The 21,008-nt window shown below is 36.1% G+C and overlaps 1 protein-coding gene and 1 non-coding gene across 2 annotated transcripts; both read left to right on the top strand.

Moving 5' to 3' along the window:
* Window positions 1-2,440: 2,440 nt before the first annotated feature.
* Window positions 2,441-11,734, top strand: LOC122307929 (cellulose synthase-like protein H1). The gene is made up of 9 exons (XM_043121062.1): window positions 2,441-2,766; window positions 3,083-3,410; window positions 3,519-3,647; window positions 8,527-8,643; window positions 8,771-8,983; window positions 9,115-9,229; window positions 9,321-9,502; window positions 10,323-10,673; window positions 10,992-11,734. Exons 1-9 carry the CDS (start codon window positions 2,510-2,512, stop codon window positions 11,544-11,546), a joined length of 2,247 nt encoding a protein of 748 aa, XP_042976996.1. The 5' UTR covers window positions 2,441-2,509; the 3' UTR covers window positions 11,547-11,734.
* A 7,230-nt stretch (window positions 11,735-18,964) lies between these two features.
* LOC122308598 lies at window positions 18,965-19,072 on the top strand. The gene has a single exon (XR_006242118.1). It is a non-coding gene; the product is annotated as a small nucleolar RNA R71 (small nucleolar RNA).
* Window positions 19,073-21,008: the final 1,936 nt, after the last annotated feature.

Here is a 21,008-nt window from a genome sequence, read left to right as displayed (position 1 = left end):
CAATGGTGCAAGTTGTCCGTCCTTGAGTAAATTTGTCGTGATGGAGATTGCTTGTCCATGAGTGATTATAATTTGTTGCATTTGCCCCGCTTACGTATCCTCTTTGTTCTATTTATTTGCCTTAGGGATTTTTCCTCTCCACAATGATATGAAAATTTTTGTTTGCCGTGTTGTTTGAATTGCTTCGCTGGCACCAGTAGCGCTTAGTAGTCTGAATAATGGTGCGTGAACAAAATAAATTGTCAATAACAACCAATTATATATTTCATGCAAACATTGTATGGAGGTTAAAGTGGCCAAGTCTTTAAATGGTCTGTCATGCCCAATGGTACTTGCACGGCTTTTTAGTCCCCAACTCACGGCGGCTTATTCCTTAGATTACAAAAGGCGACACACGTACACCTTCTATGGAGTTGCTTTGGTCAAGAATCCACACATGCATGGTGTTAGAGTTTAGAAAGGTCTTGCCTATCCACATGATGACAAGGCCCTAGGAAGGCATCAAGCCATACGAACTGGCGAGATGCAGCCTCTCCATGTTTAAAGGCACGATCAGCATGAATGCTTGGCTGTGCATGGCAGGGAGCTTTTAGCTCGACGGCTGTGCCTCTTGGCTAACAGGATGATTGGTTAGGCATCGGGGTTCAAGCTCGCCAACTGTGGGCAAGCACTCTAAGCTTGCATTGGTGAGGGAGTTTTTGTGGGTGGCAGTCAAACCAGCCCCGTACCTGTGGTGTGCAACATGAGTTTTCTGTATCAAGCTAGACTGGTGGCTGTGGTGAAAAAGCTGGCCACTAATGCTTGGCGGGCAACACGTTCTTGCCGACAGTGGACAGTTGTGGCCCACCATCCCCTGGCTCGCCTGGTGGCGAGGGACGGATGGGAGAGGCCAGCTGACCCTTTTCTGAGGTCACGGGGAGAGGCAGACAACTCCGGCGGCATTTTCTGAGGTCTCTCCCGACTGTCTCATTGCGTGCCGGTGTGCCTAGGACGCCATCAATGCGCACTCGGGGGCAGGTGGTGCACCAGCCGTCTTCCAACGTGATGTTGCCCTGCTGCCGGCAACATAAAGTATCGCGGGGGTATCTGGTGTCCCCTACCGTGAACCACCGCCGACGGGGCAGATGGACTGTTGGTGGGATGCTCCTGCCTGCAGCTTTCGCTATTCGTGGTTGTGAGGGACGGTATGGTGGAGAGGAAACTCTGCTGCAGGCAGAGCTTCTGTTGGCGAGGGTTACCGTGATGGTGATAGAAAATGCCGGTTGGTATGGTGGTGGCTAGGGGTGGTCCAGCCGGCTCACTGGTGGCTGGTGTGTCGACCTTCGGGGTGCACGTTGCTGTGCATCCTCCGCATGGATTTTGCGGCTCGATAAGCCTTCGTGCTTTTAAAAAGAAAATTAAATATTTTTTTGATTAGCGCAGTTGATGAACTACGGCTATTGCAGAAAGCCTCGCTCAAGTGCGAGCAAAGTGAATATATATCCTTCCCGTTATCTCCTCATCTTCCTATTTATAAGCCACAAGTCACTTCAACATTTCCAATTTTCCATAGAATCTCCGCGGGGGCTTTCCTAGCCACTATAATACTTGTGTTTTTTCATCTTCTTTGTCTGAATATAGGTTTGATTTGCTTCACCAACCATCTATTACACTTTAGCCTATGCATGCATGTTCAATCAAGTGGCACCAAACAAATTAACTTACTCAAAAGATATAAAATAAAATACAAAAAGGAAAATGATCTATACATTTTTGAAATATACAAGCCTCGCGTACTTTCATAGAAAAAAGTAGAGAAATTAGTTGGAAACTCACGTAAAAAATTAATTTTTTCATGGTAGATCTCACTTTTTTTTTTAAGAAAATATTGTGCTATGCTTACATATCTTAAATCTGTATGTAGCATTATTTAGGAAAAAAAAAGTGACATGAAACAAACAAAATAATATTATATCAGACTTCAAATGATCTTCGTACGTGTTTTGGTTTCCTCTCCTCTATAACTGAAATAGTGATGAGAGGAAAAATGCATACCCGTACCCACAGCTTTTATTTTTTCTAAAGTTTAGACCACATGTTAATGAATGGAACATATAGCTACCACGCATGCGCATCCTGGTCACTCATTAACATGTGGCTGAGCTTCTGAAACATCAAAGCTGTCGACACTTTAAGATTGTAGTTTGGTGACCAACATATCGATCTAGATTGTTTTAAAATATTTGTTCGGATTTAAAGATTTTAAATAAATGAGATAATTACATTATCTACGTCTCATAATATTTATTAAATATTATATATCTAAATGATCAAACCACGCCAGTGTGGGGGCTAGTGACTTTACTGCAACATCTCTCAGCCACATTCGTAACAAATGGCCAGCAATGTTGCAAGTACAATGTCACCTAGGTGTTCCAGTTATATAAATTATCATGCAATGGAGGTTCTAACACCATAAATGCAACAGGCATTTTATCACTAAAACTGCCAGTTGCCATCTACTGGAGCCATGGCAAACCCAATATCTCACATTTTCTACGAAAAAATCCCACGTAAAAACACAGTGCAAAGAACCTTTGATATCATAATCCTTTTCCTTCTCTTTTCTCTGCTTACTTATCGTCTTCTCAACCTCAAAATACATGGAGCCACTTGGCTCCTTGCCTTCCTTTGCGAGTCATGGTTCACTCTCACTTGGGTTCTAGTCCTCAACATCAAATGGAATCCTGTAAGATTCAAAACGTACCCGGACCACCTCTTGAAAGGGTAACAGATAGAAGCTGACTCTCCTTTGCGCGAGCTTCTTACCATTCTGCTGTGATTTTCTAGTTGAATAATGTCATTATGATATAGAACAACTATGGGTTCAAGATTATTGGTATATCAATTAATTAATTACATAATGACATATCGAAAAGTACTGAATAATTGGTATATACAATTAACTTCCTAACAGATTATTTTAATGATTGTTCTTCATTATGAATCATTGATTGAATTCTGCATTAAGTGTGCTCGCTAGCTTCATGATTGATTGATTTTGAACATGATGATAACTTTGAAACGAAATTATTCTTGACAGTGTACTTGAGCTTCCGTCTGTGGACATGTTTGTGACAACTGCGGACCCTGTGCTAGAACCTCCTATCATCACTGTAAACACAGTGCTCTCTATGTTGGCAGTAGATTACCCAGCCCACAAGCTTGCTTGCTATGTCTCAGATGATGGCTGTTCACCTCTTACCTACTATTCCCTTGTCGAAGCTTCAAACTTTGCCCAACTTTGGGTACCATTTTGTAAGAAGTATGATATTCAAGTTAGAGCTCCTTTTAGATACTTTTCCAATGATCCCGTTATAACGCTCAGTGATAGCACAAAGGAGTTTCAACATGAAAGGAAAAAGATGAAGGTAATGATAATTCATATTCATACCTGCCAGAGTTGGAATATTTCCGAGTACTTACTAATTTGGTATCACTCAAAGAGCCTACCTGCTTTTTGTCTTTATCTCATGCAGGACGACTATGAGCGGCTTTGCCACAAAATTGAGGTTGCGGTCCAAAAATCTGGGCCACCTTGTGATTTTACCGGAGATTTTGCAGAATTCTCTAGTGTAGAACGCAAAAACCATCCAACTATTATCAAGGTAATTATCTCACTTTCCATTTAGAAGAAACTAATAAAACGATGGACTAAGAAATCTCACCACACCTCAAACTGTGGGAGTCATATTGTATTTATATAGAAAACTGTATACAAGATTGATTTGAGCAATCAGTGTGTTGAGCTATACAAGGTAACAAGTAGTAAATTACAAGGAGTAAAATTAGCACAATAAATCAGCCGTATGACTTTAGATGAGAATCAAATAGATAAGAATTATAAGGAGTAAACTTCGGCTTCCATATCTACTGTTTCCATTTCAGAATTCTTGTCAATTGAATGTTGAATGTTATCATCCCCCCTCAAACTATGCGTGGTAACAAGGTAGAGTTTGTGCTTGAGCTTTTCCAAATCAAATTTGGTTTGTGGCTTTGTGAAGGTATCTGCAATATGAGAAAAAGTTGACACATGTCGAGTAACCAATAAGCCAAGTGATACTCTCTCCGGATATAGTGATAATCTAGCTCAGTGTGTTTGTTTCTAGTATGAAACACAAGATTTACAGTCATGAATAAGGAACTTAAATTATCACAAAATAAAACTGGTGGTGTTAATAATGGAACTTGAAGGTCACGAAGTATAAATGTAAGCCAAGTAATTTCTATTGCAGTTTGTGCCATGGCTTTGTACTCAGCCTCTAAACTTGAGCGGGAAACCGTAGGTTGTTTCTTAGCACTCCAACAAATAAGGTTACTGCCAAGATAAGTGCAAAAACTAGTGGTGGAACGCCTGGTTTGAGTACACCCAACCCAATCAACATCCGAGAAGGCATACAAATCTAAGGTACTTGACTTTTGGATATGCAGGCCAAGGTGGACAACTCCTTTAATATATCTCAGAATTCTCCTCACCATTGTAAAATGGTCGTGTGTTGGAGTATGCATGAATTGAGAAACATAATTAACACAAAAAGAAATGTCAGGTCATGTTAAAGTTAAATATTGTAATGCACTAACTAAGGAACAATAATGATGAGGATCACAAGGTGCAGTAGAAGCTGTGACTACTTTAAACTTTTGAGTCATTGGAGTATGAATGGGTTTGCAGTCTGTCATCAAGGCACGTTCCAATAGATCAATGGCATATTTGGACTGATGTAGAACAAGACCATTTGAGACAGAGAGACTTCAATGCCCAGAAAATAGTGAAGCGTACTGAGATCCTTCATTGCAAATTCAGTGTGTAACACAGTAATAAACTAATCAATCAATTGATCTGATGAACCTATAAGGATGATATCATCCACATAGAGAAGTAGGACTAAGGTGCTATGATCAGAATGATTAATGAAAAGACTTGGATCAGCTGTACTGCAAAAGAAACTAGTTTCAAGTAAGAAGGAGCTAAATCTATCAAAGCAAGCTCTTGGGGCTTGTTTTAATTCGTAGATTACCTTATGAAGTAAACACACATGATCAGGAGTATTAGTGTTTACAAAGCCAGGAGGTTGCTCCATGAAAATCTTTTCTGACAAGAGGGCATGGAGGAATGCATTTTTCACATCTAGCTATCTAATACTCCAATTTCGAACCACTACTAGTGAGAGGATTATTCGAATAGTGGCTGGCTTAACAACTGGGGAGTAAATTTTTGTGAAATCTAGCCCATCCATTTGATGGAAGCCTTTAGCCACCAACCTTACTTTTAGGCGCTGCAAAGACCCATCAGGATTGAGTTTTGGTGTGAACACCCATCGTGACCCAACCACATTCATGGTCGAGCGTCTGGGAACAAGGGACCAGGTCTTATTCTGCTGCAATGCCTCTAGTTCCTCTTCCATAGCTTTCCTCCACCCTGGACGTTTAACAATTGATTGAACTGTCCTCGGTTGCTTTGGAATAGCACCATAATCATGGATGAGAGCATACTTAGGATTAGGCTTATGGATTCCTGATTTTGCTCGAGTTTGCATGATATGAGATGGAGCAGGCTATATAGAAGTTGAAGACTCTTCATCAATTAGCATGAGCAGATCAGGTGCCTTAGAAGCAACTGAATTTTCTAAGTCAGCAAGATTAGATGGAGTGTCAGGCAGCAAATCTGGAACTGAAGAAGGTTGATGTCCTGCACAACAAACTAAATCAGATAGAGTTAATGGCTTATTCAAATGTGCATTGGGAGTTGGGTTCTCAAGTGATTGATTTGTTGAGGTAGAGGAATATAGACTCGGAGAAGGGGTAGGAGAATCCCATTCTATAAATGTAGTGACCATAAGTTCTGATTGAGACTTGTGATTTGAGGTAGAGGATTTAAAATGAAGAACTCCCTCATCAAATGCTACATGACGTGAAATGAAAGTTCATCGTGTAGGTGGATAGTAACACCTATAGCCTTTATGTCGATCACTATACCCCAAAAATACACAAGAAAGTGACTTAGGATCGAATATGTTTGTTTTTTTATCGCAAATGTATGGGTAACACCTTGAACCAAACACACGAAATGATCCATAATCTGGTTTTCCGTGGTAAAGCATATAATAAGGTGACTCCCATCCTAGTGTAACAGTAGGAAGTCTGTTAATTAAAAACACAGCTATAGTGAATGCTTCTGCCCAAAAATACTTAGGAATATTTGCATGAATCATCATTGTAAGGCCCAACTCCCTAATATTCCGATGTCTTTTCTCAACAAACCCATTCTGCTCAGGTGTATATGGACATGATACTTGATGTAAGATGCCAGATTTTTGCAAATGACTAATGAAAGCATGACTCAGAAATTCTCCCCCTCCATCTATTTGCATTACTTTAATTTTTTTCTCAAACTGTCGAGACACATATTTTTCAAATAGCAAAAATTGAGGGAAAAATTCTGACTTTTGATTTAAGGGAATAATCCAAATAAACTTGGTAAAGTCATCCACAATAGCAGCATAATAATGAAACTAATTTATTGAAGTAACAGGAGCAGGTCCCCATAAGTCAATGTGAAGCTTATCAAAAGATTCAAGAGTAGTGGACATTGAAACAGAAAAGGGAAGTTTAGACATCTTCCCTAACTGACAACTTTTACAAACTTTTTTCTTGAATTTATTGGACAATACTTTAATAAGACCAGTACTTTGAAGGTTGGCCACAATAGCTACTTGAGGATGCCCTAGCCTTTGATGCCATAGTTCACTTGTGATTCTCGAAATCTTGTTGAGAAGAATGTAGCTGGTGAAGCCCGAATGGTATAGAGGTTACACTGCTTGACTCCCTTCATTAGAACCTTCTGTGTCACTCAGTCCTTTATCACAAAATTCTCGTAAGAAAACTCACAATTAACTGGACAATTAGTAGTTAATTGTCCAATAGATAATAAATTTTTTTCTAACTTAGGGACCAAAAGAACATTATGTAAAATCACTTTTGAAGAGCTAGACCCAATATCTGCATCACCAATGTGTGTAATACATAAAAAATCACCATTTCCAATTAAGACATGATCAGAACCAACATAAGGTTTTATATTGTGCAAAATACCTGCATTAGAGGTCATGTGGGCAGAAGCTCCTGTATCGAAAATCCACTCATCATTATTGGCCTCTGAGTCAAGGTTGAGAGCTGCAAATGCCTTAGGCAAATTGTCAGGTTGAATAGAATGATTAAACCTATGCCAACATCGAATTGCAGTATGGACTTGTTTTTCACAGATTTGACATAGAAGCTCACGGGTAGACTCACGAATATTATTGGTTGGCAAAGTGGCAAAACCATTATTACTTGGCTTCACAGTAGCTTGATTAGTAGGAGAGAAACCTTTACTTTTTGATGGGAAACCACCTTATTGTCGAACTTTGGATTATTTTTTTTACCATAGAAGGCATTGTAAGCTGCTGATTCAAGAGAGTGCAGGCTAACTCTTGTCTCATGGCTTTGTAACAAAGAAACAACTTCTACATAACTTGGCATGGGAGGTTTAAGCATAGATGTAGTAAAAGGCTCATATCGTGCTCCCAAGCCATTTAATAGAGAAAAACTTTGGTTTTGTCAGCAACATGAAAGCCAATAGTAGACAAACTATCACACACACCTTTGAACTTACGTAGATAGTCATTCAAGGACATGTCAAGACCTTTTTTCATGTAGGTAAGTTGCTATGTGAGTTGGAATTGACGCTCCTGAGAAGCTTGAGCATAGGCTTCCTTGAGAGCATTCCATACCTGTGCTGAGGTATCCAGCCCAATGGCAATCCCAAGAGCCTCTTCAGATAAGGCGCCAATGATCCAACCTCGAAGTAGACAATCTGTTGTTTTCCATTTCACAAAATCTGGGTTAGGAACAACTTGAGAAGTTAAACCCTCTGAAATTGGAAGTATAGGCTCAGGGATAGGAGTTTCACCCGTAAGATAGGCCACAAGTTCTTGGCTTTCTGCTAGAGCAAGAACTTGCTCACGCCAAAGAGGATAATTTTCAGACTTTAGTCTTAATGTGACAAAGTTGCCAACATCCAACTAAGCCGAGGACATGTTTGAGGAAAGAAAAGAAAAGAAGGCCCTCCTCACAGTATGATTTCTCTGATACCAAGAAAAAACTAATAAAACGATGGACTAAAAAATCTCACCGCACCTCAAACTATGGGAGTCATATTGTATTTATATAGAAAATTGTATACAAGATTGATTTGAGCAATCAGTGTGTTGAGCTATACAAGGTAACACGTAGTAAATTACAAGGAGTAAAATTAGCACAATAAATCAGCCGTATGACTTTAGATGAGAATCAAATAGATAAGAATTATAAGGTGTAAACTTCGGCTTCCATATCTGCTATTTCCATTTCAGAATTCTTGTCAATTGAATATTGAATGTTATCAAATTTGACTTGGATGTTACCTATTTATAGAAAGACTTAATTAACATATAATCTTGATTGCAGGTTATTTTTGAGAACATAGAAGGTCTCCCAGATGGGTTGCCCCATTTGGTCTATATATCTAGGGAGAAGCGGCATAATCATCCACATCATTACAAAGCGGGTGCCATGAATGCTCTAGTATGATCATGACCATTTTCATGTTTATTTATTTATTAAAATTAGGAGGAGTTCACATTAATTCATATTATATATATATGGAACATGACATAATTTCTTCAAATGTTTCTATCAAATATATATATAGACGAGAGTGTCTGCATTGATGACGAATGCTCCCTACATGCTTAACGTAGACTGCGATATGTTTGTGAACAATCCAAAAGCTATTCTTCATGCAATGTGCGTGTTATTGGGTTCCAAGAGTGAATCAGAAATTGCATTTGCTCAGTTCCCTCAAGTATTCTACGATGGATTGAAGGATGATCCTTATGGCAATCAGATGGTGGTTCTATTCGAAGTAAGTCAAAATATAAGTTTTAACTTATTAATTATTCCTTCTAATTTTAATCTTTTTCCATTTTTTCCTTTTTATTATTTCTAGAGATATGATTGTCATTTGCTTAATTATATACGTATGTATATACCTAGTTTATAGTAGGTGGAATAGCAGGACTTCAAGGACCATTTTATTCTGGAACAGGCTGTTTCCACAGAAGGAAAATTATCTATGGCTTATCCCCAGATAATGTGGCTTCAATTAATGGTAATTGAAATGAGTCCTTATAATCTAATATTGAGGTTTTTAATTAATTCCTTTTTGTATGAAAATTGTTTTTAATTTCTCATTTTCGTAGGAAAATTGGTTGAGGATATATTTTCAAAGATTGGGAATTCAAAGGAGTTGACCAAATCAGCTATTGATGCTTTGGAAGGGAAGATAGGTACTCCACCAAATCACAGTCTTCATAGTCGTATTGAGGCAGCATACAAAGTAGCCGGTTGTGGGTATGAATACGGCACTAGTTGGGGTACAAAGGTCAGTGATTAGCAAAACATAAAAAGGTTCCAAATTAAAAGCTCATTTTAACTTGATTTTGGTGGATCCACTTTAAGCTTGAAAACTTGAAGCTAGCAATTTAATAGTAATTCCAGTCTTGTTAGATTATTGTATGTGTATGTGCTAAAGTAATGTATGTACATTGGCAACAAGAGATCACTAACTATAAAATTAATGAGGACTACCGGCCCTAAAATGACTTGATAGAAAAAGAGAACTTTATCCTCCTTGTATATATGTCATAATACTACTAATCCTATAATAATTCTGCTACTTAGGAATGGATATATAAATTCACCACTTCCTATGAGATCCATTATGGTTAGAAAACTAAAAACACTTGGTTACACAAATGAGATGAGATAAGATGAGAAATTTTTTAATAGTAGTGACATAATTTGTGAATGTAGTTAAATAGTTTGAGTTGAGATTTTTATGGGATTTTAGAAAAGAAGAGAAAAAGTTGAATAAAAAAAATTATAAAGTTACAAGAGGATTAGAATATAATTTTTTAATATTACTTTTATTTTAGGATTTGAAAAAGTTGAATAATTTTTGTGTCTTCTTTGGTATTTTGAGAAAGTTGTAATGATTATGTAATAATTCAATAAAAAAGTTGAAAACTTGAAACTGAAAAATATTTGTATTTGAATGGTGTTTGGACTTTGAGATGGAATGAGATAGTTTGTAAAACCAAACTAGGCCTTATACTCTTTTATGCTCACTAATCATGTGGAAGGTATGTATCTCAATCCTAGCTTTTGTCCACTTTGTTCGTCTTTGTGATTGTCCATTTTAGTTTGGCTGGATCTATGGATCAATAGCAGAGGATACACAAACTGGACTAAGTATTCATAAAAGGGGTTGGAGGTCTGTCAACTGTACGCCAAACCCACCTGCCTTTCTAGGTTGTGTTCCCTCAGGTGGCCCTGCTACAATGACCCAACAAAAGAGGTGGGCTATCGGTTTACTTGAAATTCTATTAAGTAGAGGTTGTCCCATATTTGCCTCTCTCTTTGCAAAGCTACAATGGAGGCAGTGCTTGGCCTATGTATGGCTCCTCACATGGGTCCTACGCTCTGTCTTCGAGCTATGTTATGCAGCCCTTCCAGCCTATTGTATTATTGTCGACTCCCATTTCTTGCCCAAGGTATGATTTACATGCTAGAATCCTCCAATTTTAACTCTTACATGCACATTCAAATGTTTAAAAAGACATTATGCAACCCAACACCATACAATATTCAGCCACAAGATAAACCTTGCATGACATTATTTTTAACCTATATGACTTTTATTGATCTCATAACTTAGTTTTTGTCCTTTTTGAAAAGATAGTAATTAGGATTTGCATGGTGAAGCTCATGAGTACAATAAGATATTCAAACTTTAGTTCCTAGAGATATATATGTTTCTTTTAAGTGTACGCACATAATTAATGCTTTTACACACACACACACACATATAGGTCCAAGAACCAACCCTATATGTACCGGTTGCTCTCTTTATCACATACAACATATACACATTATCCGAGTACTTGACAACTGGCCAGTCTGTTCAAGCATGGTGGAATAACCAGAGAATGGCAAGAGTAACCACAATGACTGCATGGTTATTCGGATCTTTTAGTGCCATGCTCAAGCTCTTTGGATTATCTGAGACAGTCTTTAAAGTTACACAGAAAGAACAGTCCAGTGATGGTGGTGATGATGATGATGCTGGTAGGTTTACCTTCAATGAGTCACCCATTTTTGTGCCAGGGACAACCATTTTGCTTGTTCACTTGACTACATTGGTAGTGAGCTTGTTAAAGTTGCAACATCCATCAACTGATCATGATATGCATGGATCAGGGCCAGGGGAGACTTTCTGTAGTGTGTGGTTGGTACTATGCTTCTGGCCATTTTTTAAAGGGTTGTTCAGAAAAGGAAGACATGGAATTCCCAAAGCCACCATATACAAGTCAGCCACTTTGGCATTTCTTTTTCTTTATTGGTGTAGAAGGACTGCAATGAGTTGAAACTTTGGTTGTCTAGTTCTAATATTGTTTTCTCATTAATTTCCTTTGGGTTAGATCACTTATGACACCTTGCAATATGTGTTGGAATTGATTTCCATATAAGATAAGTCAGACAATGTATCTAGTATATGCTTGTAGTCCAAAACTATTGAAATAATATGAAATATTCTTAGTTGTTTGTAGTTCAACCTGAAGCCTAAGTTGGAAAAACACTTGTAGCAAAAAACATGAAGTGATGAACACTTAATTTAAAATATGGGGACTCGTTGGAGAGGAAATATATATGGATGTTGCTATTAATGAAAAAATCACTTCAACCAATAAAGAAGGCTTTAACCCAAAACTTTTAATGTATATATGTACATGTGTAATCACCACTTAGCTCAAAAGCTTAAATTGATGAAAATATGTAGATTTTATTATTTGTATTATATTTTTAACACTCTCCCTCACGTGTGGACTAATCTTTTCTTCAATGAGTGGGCCCAACAGGTGGAATATTTAATTAAATGGGATAGAGTGTAAGGGAAAGATTCGAAATCAGGACCTCTGCTCTGATACCGTGTGTAATCACCACTTATCTCAAAAGCTTAAACTAATGGAAAGATGTAGATTTTATTATTTGTATTATATTTTTAACAGTAAGCTACTAATGGCGTTGTTCGGCAACCCCATTTTACTCTATGTTTATGGGCAAGAGATGTGATGGTGAATACCAACTAGTTCCTCCAAAAAGATAATGAGTGCATTGCTAACTAGTAAAATCTCTAGTACCATTAGATTGAGAAATTTTATTTTGTAGAAAGTGATATCAATACATTTAACAAAAGCATGAAAGGAGACCAAAAATCATATTTATGTTTTAATGGAATAACCCTATGTAGCAACTAAAATTATCACAATTGTTTGTCAATTTGAATATTTGTCAATAAAATCAACTAGGGCATGGCCTTAAATATCACAATTTTTTTTATCCAATAAACCATAATGTTTAGGAGAAGGGGAGGTAAAAGGATTACAACTAAACTTGCCAATATCTTTTACCGACTCGCAAGGTTTAAGGGATTTGGACCGCAGTTGCCTAAGGATGCCTAGACCTCTTATTATCTACAGTTTGAAAATATAAGGAAAAATGAGATTCTAGAGATGTGGCAATGGTACGAATTTGGTGGTTGACTAATTTTAGTTTTTCCAACAATAGATACTAGCAATAAAATTCTATTACCTATCATTACATGGACCTCCTCAATATAAGGCTCTAAGTTATGTAAAATAATAGCTAGCATGAGAGGTCATGTGAGCAAAGGCCACCATGTCTACCAGCCACTCACAATCATCACCAATTGGAAGTAGTGAAGGTAGCAATAGCTTGAGGCACATCCATGTCCTAATAAGCCTTATCAAGTTGTCCACAAAATTTAAGGGCCCGATGCCGCCCCCACTTGCAACATATTTTGCATGTAATAGAGTATGGTTGTTCTTGGTTGGAAGACGCTAGACCTTCATGGTTAGTGGTGCCAATGTAAATCTAACTATGTATGTGACATGCCCTAATGACTTGCAACTTGAAAAGAGAGCTTGGGGAACTTATTGGGGGATGCTCCCAGTGCTTAAGTTCGTGAAGAGTTGTACTCTTGCTAGTACTAATGAATATATAAATCAATGGTACCTGCCCAATGGGTTATTTATAAGGGTGAGGTGACCTAATATAGAAAGTCGTGCCTGTAGACACGGTCTTCAGCTGCTAGTTCAGAACATTACCATCTGGAACAATATTCGATTATTAATGGTGTTGATTCGGCATGAATATCTTTCTTGGGCTTATCTTTAGATATTTGTATCTCATTAGGATAAGGTTAGTTCGGTTTCCATATTAGTTATGCTCTTCTAGGATTTATCTTTAGGGCCTGATCCCGATATTAGGGAAATACGAGTCGTTGGCTTTATCCCAAAGCTCATACGGTGCATTTGTTGTAGCTTAATCCTTTAATCACATTCTACCATGTGAGTATTACGTGACTGTGGTCTTTAATAGCCTAAATCTCTTTCGCCTTCTAATGTACATATTTAAATCCTTGTGCCAACGAGAATTTCTTTTTTTCTTTTTATCTCTTCTCTCCACGTCATCCATTTCAAGTCTGATACATTTCTTCTAGACATGTGTCCTTCATTTGTAGCATGTGTAATTTGTCCATTTGATTACGCCCAAATAATAATGTAGTTGTAGCACAGTTTTGGGGTGTCGATTCCATAGGGAGACAAATTAAAAGAATAGTAGAAGGAATAAAGAAACTAAAGAAAAATATTAAATAAGTAATGGAGAACAAAGATTAATTTTAACTGCAAATTAAAGTGAAGCAAAGTGATTAACGGAAAAGAGTATTCAAATTTGACGAACAGTAGAGCGTCGAGAATCCCTTGCACAAATCCGGTATTTTAATTATTCTTAATTCATTGAATAACTCAATTGAGAACTCAATTCCCGAAATTCTCAATCAGAATGTATAGATTTATAAACCAAAATTAAATCAAATGTAACTCTTTGACAAATCATCTATCACTTTTAAAATACGTAAATTACTATCCCTATTGAGAAAATCCAACGACGACAATATATTCAAGGAGCGATATTATAGCAAAAAACTAAATCAATATAGATAAATAATTGATCCAAACATAATCAAAGAACTAATCCTTTCAATAGAAAAAGTATGACTAAATCCATAAACAAAAGAAATCATCAATTGGAGAAGAAATCATCAACAATGAATTGAGAATGAGAAAACAAAAGAGTTTTAGCAATTGAAAATCAAATACATGAATTAAAAATAAATTAGAAATACTATCTAATTTGCAAGATCATCCCTAACCCTACTTGAAAATTTAGTTACCCATAAATATAATGGATAACAAAAATCTCCAGAAAAAACTGAAGTTAACGGTGGCCATGGAAGTGGTTTTCTCTTCTTTTCAAATCTACCTCCTGTGCCTCTCATCTTCCTCTATTTTATGCTAATGATATGCTTATATAGGGTAGGAATAAAACCCTAATGTCTTCATAATTTCTGCATAAACAAATTGTCTAAATTTTAGGACTTATCTTGGCAGCCACGTACGTGCTTTAGGACTTCGAATTTGGAAATCTTTATTAGCAATTTATAACCCTTTAAGATGTATTTCTAATGCATCAAGAATTGTATCAATCCAATATGTGAGTAAAACATTACGGTCAAAATACTAAAATATGTCTATACTGTCTCCTAGCAAATTTCAGATTTGGACTTCTTGCATTCTCATTTTGTGATTTTTTTTTCTTGATCCAAATTGCTCTCAAACCCCACGAAGCTCCTCCTTTGAATTTGACTGGGCTTTGACTTGCTCTTTTATAAATTTTGAAATTAAATATAAAAAAACTATTTAGGAGTATCCCAACGTAAATAGAAACTCAATTCAAGAATACACATTAATTCCTATGATTTCTATTCATATTTTAGCATTTTAATCCAATAATAGAATATTTAGAGTGCACTTTCACGCACTTATCACACTCCCTAACTTACTCATTGCTAGTCCTTAGCAATTTTCATATCAAAATAACGAAAGAGATCAAAGAAAATTACAAACAAAGGCCACTAAGTCACACTTTCCAGATTCACACATCAAAACAATCTAAAGAATCCAATAAGCCTACCACAAGCAATCCACCTATAGCCATCCACAGAGTGTGTATGTGTTTTCCAAGCCATAACCATCTTACTACTAACCTTGACACATGCAATATCAAGAACGTCTCAAGCAAAATGTTCAACTCCATAACTCACGGGTATAATAGTGTTTCGTGTAAGGGCTCTCTCTATGGAGTTGACAATGGATGTACACACACTCTCGTAGGAAATTAGGTAATTATGTACAAGCAACAAGCAAACATTGATCTTATGATAGGAACACTAACAAATGAGACTTTCACCAGTCTTTCCAGAAACTTACTTAGGATCAGAATGATCAACACAAAAGGTTGTAATGTGGCTTGAGTTCGGGGCTATATGAAAAATAAAATAAAAGGGATTAAAAAACTTCCAAGTACATACAATGAGATTAAATATCTCAATAGACCACACTTCTCACTTGATGTACTCTTCAACTTTTCAGATCATCATATAATAATGTTTTTCCTTCTTCTTCCATTTCTCTCTCTCTCTCTCTCTCTCTCTCTCTCTCTCTCTCTCTCGCGTTTTATTTTTTTCGAAGCTCATTCAATTGAACACTTTGCAACTTGTACTCTTTTCTTTTTTTTCTTTTTTTTAATTGAAAATGATAAAATAAAAGAAAAAAATGAAAATTCCACACCTACTATACACTTGGAAGTAAAAAGGGTAAGAAAATTAGTGTATAGGTTATACTTCAATGTAGTGAGGTATGGATGAGATGGGCATATGAAAAGAAAAAACTACATGTTTATTGGCTCAAAGTTGGTTACTAGGGGTCTATGATGGAAATGGTTAGTTTGAAAGGCTCAAACGTTAATACTAAGTCATATCTCAAGTATATCTACCATCTTACCACAAACCATGTAATGATATTCTCAAAAGAAATGTCTAATTCAATAGATTAATGAACGCTTATCACAATTTACTGTATTTGTATTGCTCTCAATCCTCTCCAAACTCACATGAATACTTAAGCAAAAGAGTCCTCTAGCTACACGTATCAAACCACCATATTACCATAAAGCTTGGATGAGTGCATTAGGGGTTCTATGAATGCTTCAGTAGAAAATGATTATGGTGGGTTTAGTTAATTCACGAAGATTGCTATGAATGAGAATGAGTACACATGTGAAAATTATACACATGTGATGCAAAAAATTGACACATAAAAATATGTCACAGAATTTCAACAAGCATTGTAAATACTGAATTTGCACCACCACCCCCCAATTTAAATAAAACATTGTCCTCAATATTTAAGAATCAAAATTGAATGGAGAGTAACTAAAAATGGTAGAATACACCTTATGAGTGACGTGGGTAGCTCGCTAAGCATCAAAGATAGTAACCTGAAATGACGAAATGAAACTATCCTACAAACAAAAATAAAGAAAACAGCAGCAAATAAAAAGGAAAAGAAAGAAAATACGAGAAAATAAAAACAAAACAAAACAAATAAAGAAAAACACACCTGGGTGGTGTGGTCAAGGTTGATAGACCGGATTAACACTCAACCCCAGAAGCGTTATCCCTCACAAGTGGAATGTCTTCCACTTCTAGAACTTGCTTATCAATTAATACTTGAGGCGTTGACCATTTACTTTGAAGATCCGATCATCCTTAGGATCCTTTATTTCTACCGCCTTGTTTTCAAAAATATTTTTCACTATAAAGGGCCAATCCACCTAAACCAAAGTTTTCCTTGGTGCTTGTGAAATCCAAAATCATATAAGTATATTCGGTCATTAGACTCAAACATCTTCCTAATAATATTTTTACCATGAAATGCTTTCATTTTAATCTTATAGATTTTAGACTTAGGCAAAGGTTTCAATTTAATTCTTGGTGCTTTCATACTTACAGGAATCTGTTTTCCACCTTTCTTAGACAACTTCTCAAATTTCGGTTACTAAGTCTGTTTGCCATAATTCTGAGTTTCATAAAAAACAACATAAATATCAACAACTTCAGATGAATCACTAATAGTATCAAATTCAGAATTCACAAGGGAATATTTAAGAGGATCAAAATCACGAGTTATGTGAACTCCCTTATCTATGAGTACATCAATCATGTACGTTTCATGGCACTCGTCATCTATTAGCTGTTTCTCAATATGAAAAATGTTGACATCCATGGTCATGTTTCCAAAAGATAGTTTCATCCATTCCTACAATTTATAAGTGCATTAGCAGTAGCAAGGAAAGGTCTACCTAATATGAGAGGAACCTTAGAGTTAGACTCAACAACCGATTGAGTGTCCAAAATTAAGAAATCAACAAGATAATAAAACTTATCAATTTGGATCAAAACATCCTCAACTATCCCTCTTGGTTTCTTAACTGAATGATCAACCAACTGAAGCATAGCAGAAGTAGGCTTAATTTCACCCAAACCAAGCTGTAAATAAATGGAATAAGGCATCAAATTAATACTAGCTTCTAAATCTAGCAAAACTTGCCCAAAATCATGATTTCCAATGCTGCATACAATGGTTGGGCAACCAGAATCCTTGTACTTGGGAGGAATCCATTGCTCAATTAGAGCACTAACTTGCTCTGTCAAAAATGTTGTCTTCTTAACATAGTGTTTTCTCTTAACTATACACAAATCTTCAAGAACTTTTGCATAAATGAGAACTTGTTTAATAACATACAAAAGAGGAATGTTACTCTTTACCTGTCTGAGGTTATCCATGATTTCATTATTAGAATCTAAAGTTTGCATACCAGATTTTAAAACTTGAGGAAATGGTACCTTAACTGAGCTCTTGATTAGCTTGGCTTCCTTGAGAAACTCAGTACTATCATTACTTTGTTCCTCTTCAACATCATCTGGCTTATCAGTTGTTGGGATATGTAAGGACTTACCATTTATTGTCATAATGGCATTGACCTTTTCAAATTTCCTTGCACCATATGTTGACCTTGTGGTGTGGATTGAGCTTGAAAAGGAAACTTTCCACGCTCATTCACACTCAAGGAGCTCATTATCTTGGATATAAGACTCTTTATCTCTTTGTTTTCTTCAATAACCTGCATAATCAAAGATTTAAACTTTTGATTAGTTTTACTCTGTGCCTTAATAAAAACATATAAATTATCTTCTAAGAGACTCCTAGAAGATGAATGTGCATGATATGGTGCAGGATATAATCTAGAGTATTGTTCAGGCTGCTGGTTTTTAGACTTCTAGCTAAAATTGGGGTGATTGAGCCATCTCGGATTATAGGTATAAGAGAAATGTGTAAAAGGCTTCTTGTACATACCTAAGGCATTACATTGTTCCTCATACATCCCTCTAATCTCAGTAAATGTGGGACACTCTTGGGCAAGGTGATCTACCTTGCCACACACAAAACATGCTCCAAAAGATTCTGCATGATTAGCCACATGTGTTGGCTTTAAGTCCTTAGTTTTTAAAACTTCTAACTCTCTAGTGAGCATCTCAACCTTAGCCTTTAGATTATCCTCTTCTCTGAGATGGTAAATTCCACCACCATTTAGGTTTCCTGTAGGTCGTGACCTAATTGTGCTATCAATAACACTAGGTCTAGTCCAAGTGTGAGCTTTTTCAGCAAGTTCATTGAGGTATTCTATTGCCTTAGCATGATCTTTTTGTAAGAACTCACCATTACACATTATCTCGAAAAATTGACACTTTCTAGGTGTAAGTCCCTCGTAAAAACAGCTCACTACGTGCCAATTCTCATACCCATGGTGAGGACACATGCTCAACAACTCCTTAAATCTCTCCCAAGACTGATACAAAGTCTCACTGTCCTTTTGTGCAAAGGTGGAGATTTTTCTTTTTAAATCATTGATCTTATGTTAGGGAAAGTACTTATTAAAGAAAACCCGAGTTATCTCATTCCATGACCCAATAGATCATTGTCTCAGTGGGTATAGCCAACTCTTAGCTCTATCATTCAAAGAGAAAGGAAAGAACTTAAATCTCACAATGTCATTAGTTACATTTTTACTATGAAAAGTTGCAATTACTTCCTCAAACTCCCTAATGTACACATGGATTTTCATTTTTCAAGCTATGAAAAGTAGGGAGTAACTGTATCATCCCTGTTTTAAAATCCAGTTGGCGAGTATTAGTTGGAAACATGATGCATGATATTGTGGCTGTGCGTGTAGGGTGGAGGCAATCCTGGAGGTCCTAATAGTTTGATCTCTGTGTTCATTCATTTCCTCAGAATTAGAAAAATTAGCAAACAAATGATTAGAAAAATTAGACTATGACTCTGACTCTAACATAAGTCTACAAGCAAACCGACCCAAGGTGTTTCTCTACTTGTGCATGCAAGGTAGAGAAAAATGCAACACTAAAAAAAAACAAAACTAGAAAAAGAAAAAGAAAAGAAAAGAAAAGAAAGATGCAGCAAGCTAAAAGATGGAACGAAGTTACTGCCTTTACCAACTACTGAAAAAAAAACTATCTAACAATTCTTCTACCATCTCCTCGGCAACAGTGCCAAAATTTGATTACGCCCAAAGAATAACGCGGTAGTTGTAGCACAACTTTGGGGTATCGATTAGACAGGGAGACAAATTAAAAGAATAGTAGAATGAACAAAGAAACTAAGGAAAAATATTAAATAAGTAATGGAGAACAAAGATTAATTTTAACTGTAAATTAAAGTGAAAGTGATTAACAAAAAAAGTACTCAAATTTGACGAATAGTAGAGATTCGAGAATCCCTTTCACAAATCCGGTATTTTAATTATTCTTAATTCATTGGATAACTCAATTGAAATTGAGAACACAATTCTCGAAATTCCCAATCTGAAGGTATAGATTTATAAACCAAAATTAAATCAAATGTAACCTTTTGAAAAATCATTCATCACTTTTAAAATATATAAATTATTATCCCTATTGAGAAAATCCAACGACGACAATATACTCAGAGAGCGATATTACAACAAAAAACTAAATCAATATAGATAAATAATTGATCCAAACATAATCAAATAACTAATCCATTCAATAGAAAAAGTATGACTGAATCCATAAATAGAAAAAATTTTATGATTATTCGGAGAAGAAATCATCAACAATGAATTGAAAATGATAAAACAAAAGCGTTTTAACAATTGAAAATCAGATACAAGAATTAAAAATAAATTAGAAATACTATCTAATGTGCAAGATCATTTCTAGCCCTACTTGAGAATTAGTTACCCATAAATATAATGGATAAGAAAAATCTCCAAAGAAAACTGAAGTGAACGGAGGCTGAAGTAATTTTCTCCTCTCTTCAAATCTATCTTTTGTGCCTCTTCTCCTCCTCTTTCATGCTAATGATATGCTTATATAGGATAGGAATGAAACCTTAATATCTTCATAATTTCTGCATAAAATAATTGCCTAAATTTTAGGACTTATCTTTGCAATCACGTACTTGCTTCAGGACTTTGAATTTGGAAATTTTTATTAGAGACAAATTTATAGCTCTCTAGGATGGATTTCTAATGCATTAAGAATTGCATCAATCTGATATGTTCAGAATGTCTCCTAGCAAATTTCAGATTTGGACTTCTTGCAGTCTCGTTTTGTGATTTTTTTCTTTTCTTTTTCTTGATCCAAATTATTCTCAAACCCCATAACGCTTCTCATTTGAATTTGACTGGGCTTTGACTTGCTCTTTTATAAATTCTAAAATTCAATATAAAAAAACTGCTTAGGAGTATCCCAACGTAAATAGAAACTCAATTCAAGAATACACATTAATTCCTATGATTTC

This window comes from Carya illinoinensis, chromosome 4, assembly GCF_018687715.1.
Source record: "Carya illinoinensis cultivar Pawnee chromosome 4, C.illinoinensisPawnee_v1, whole genome shotgun sequence".
Classification (NCBI taxonomy): domain Eukaryota; kingdom Viridiplantae; phylum Streptophyta; class Magnoliopsida; order Fagales; family Juglandaceae; genus Carya; species Carya illinoinensis.
This window is presented reverse-complemented; position numbering and strand designations above follow the sequence as displayed.

Excerpts from the sequence above, each read along its gene's own strand:
- LOC122307929 (XM_043121062.1), top strand. The coding sequence starts at position 2,510 with ATGGCAAACCCAATATCTCACATTTTCTACGAAAAAATCCCACGTAAA. Across the intron at positions 9,503-10,322 it reads GCACTAGTTGGGGTACAAAG|TTTGGCTGGATCTATGGATC; the intron begins GTCAGTGATTAG and ends TGTCCATTTTAG. Across the intron at positions 10,674-10,991 it reads ACTCCCATTTCTTGCCCAAG|GTCCAAGAACCAACCCTATA; the intron begins GTATGATTTACA and ends ACACACATATAG.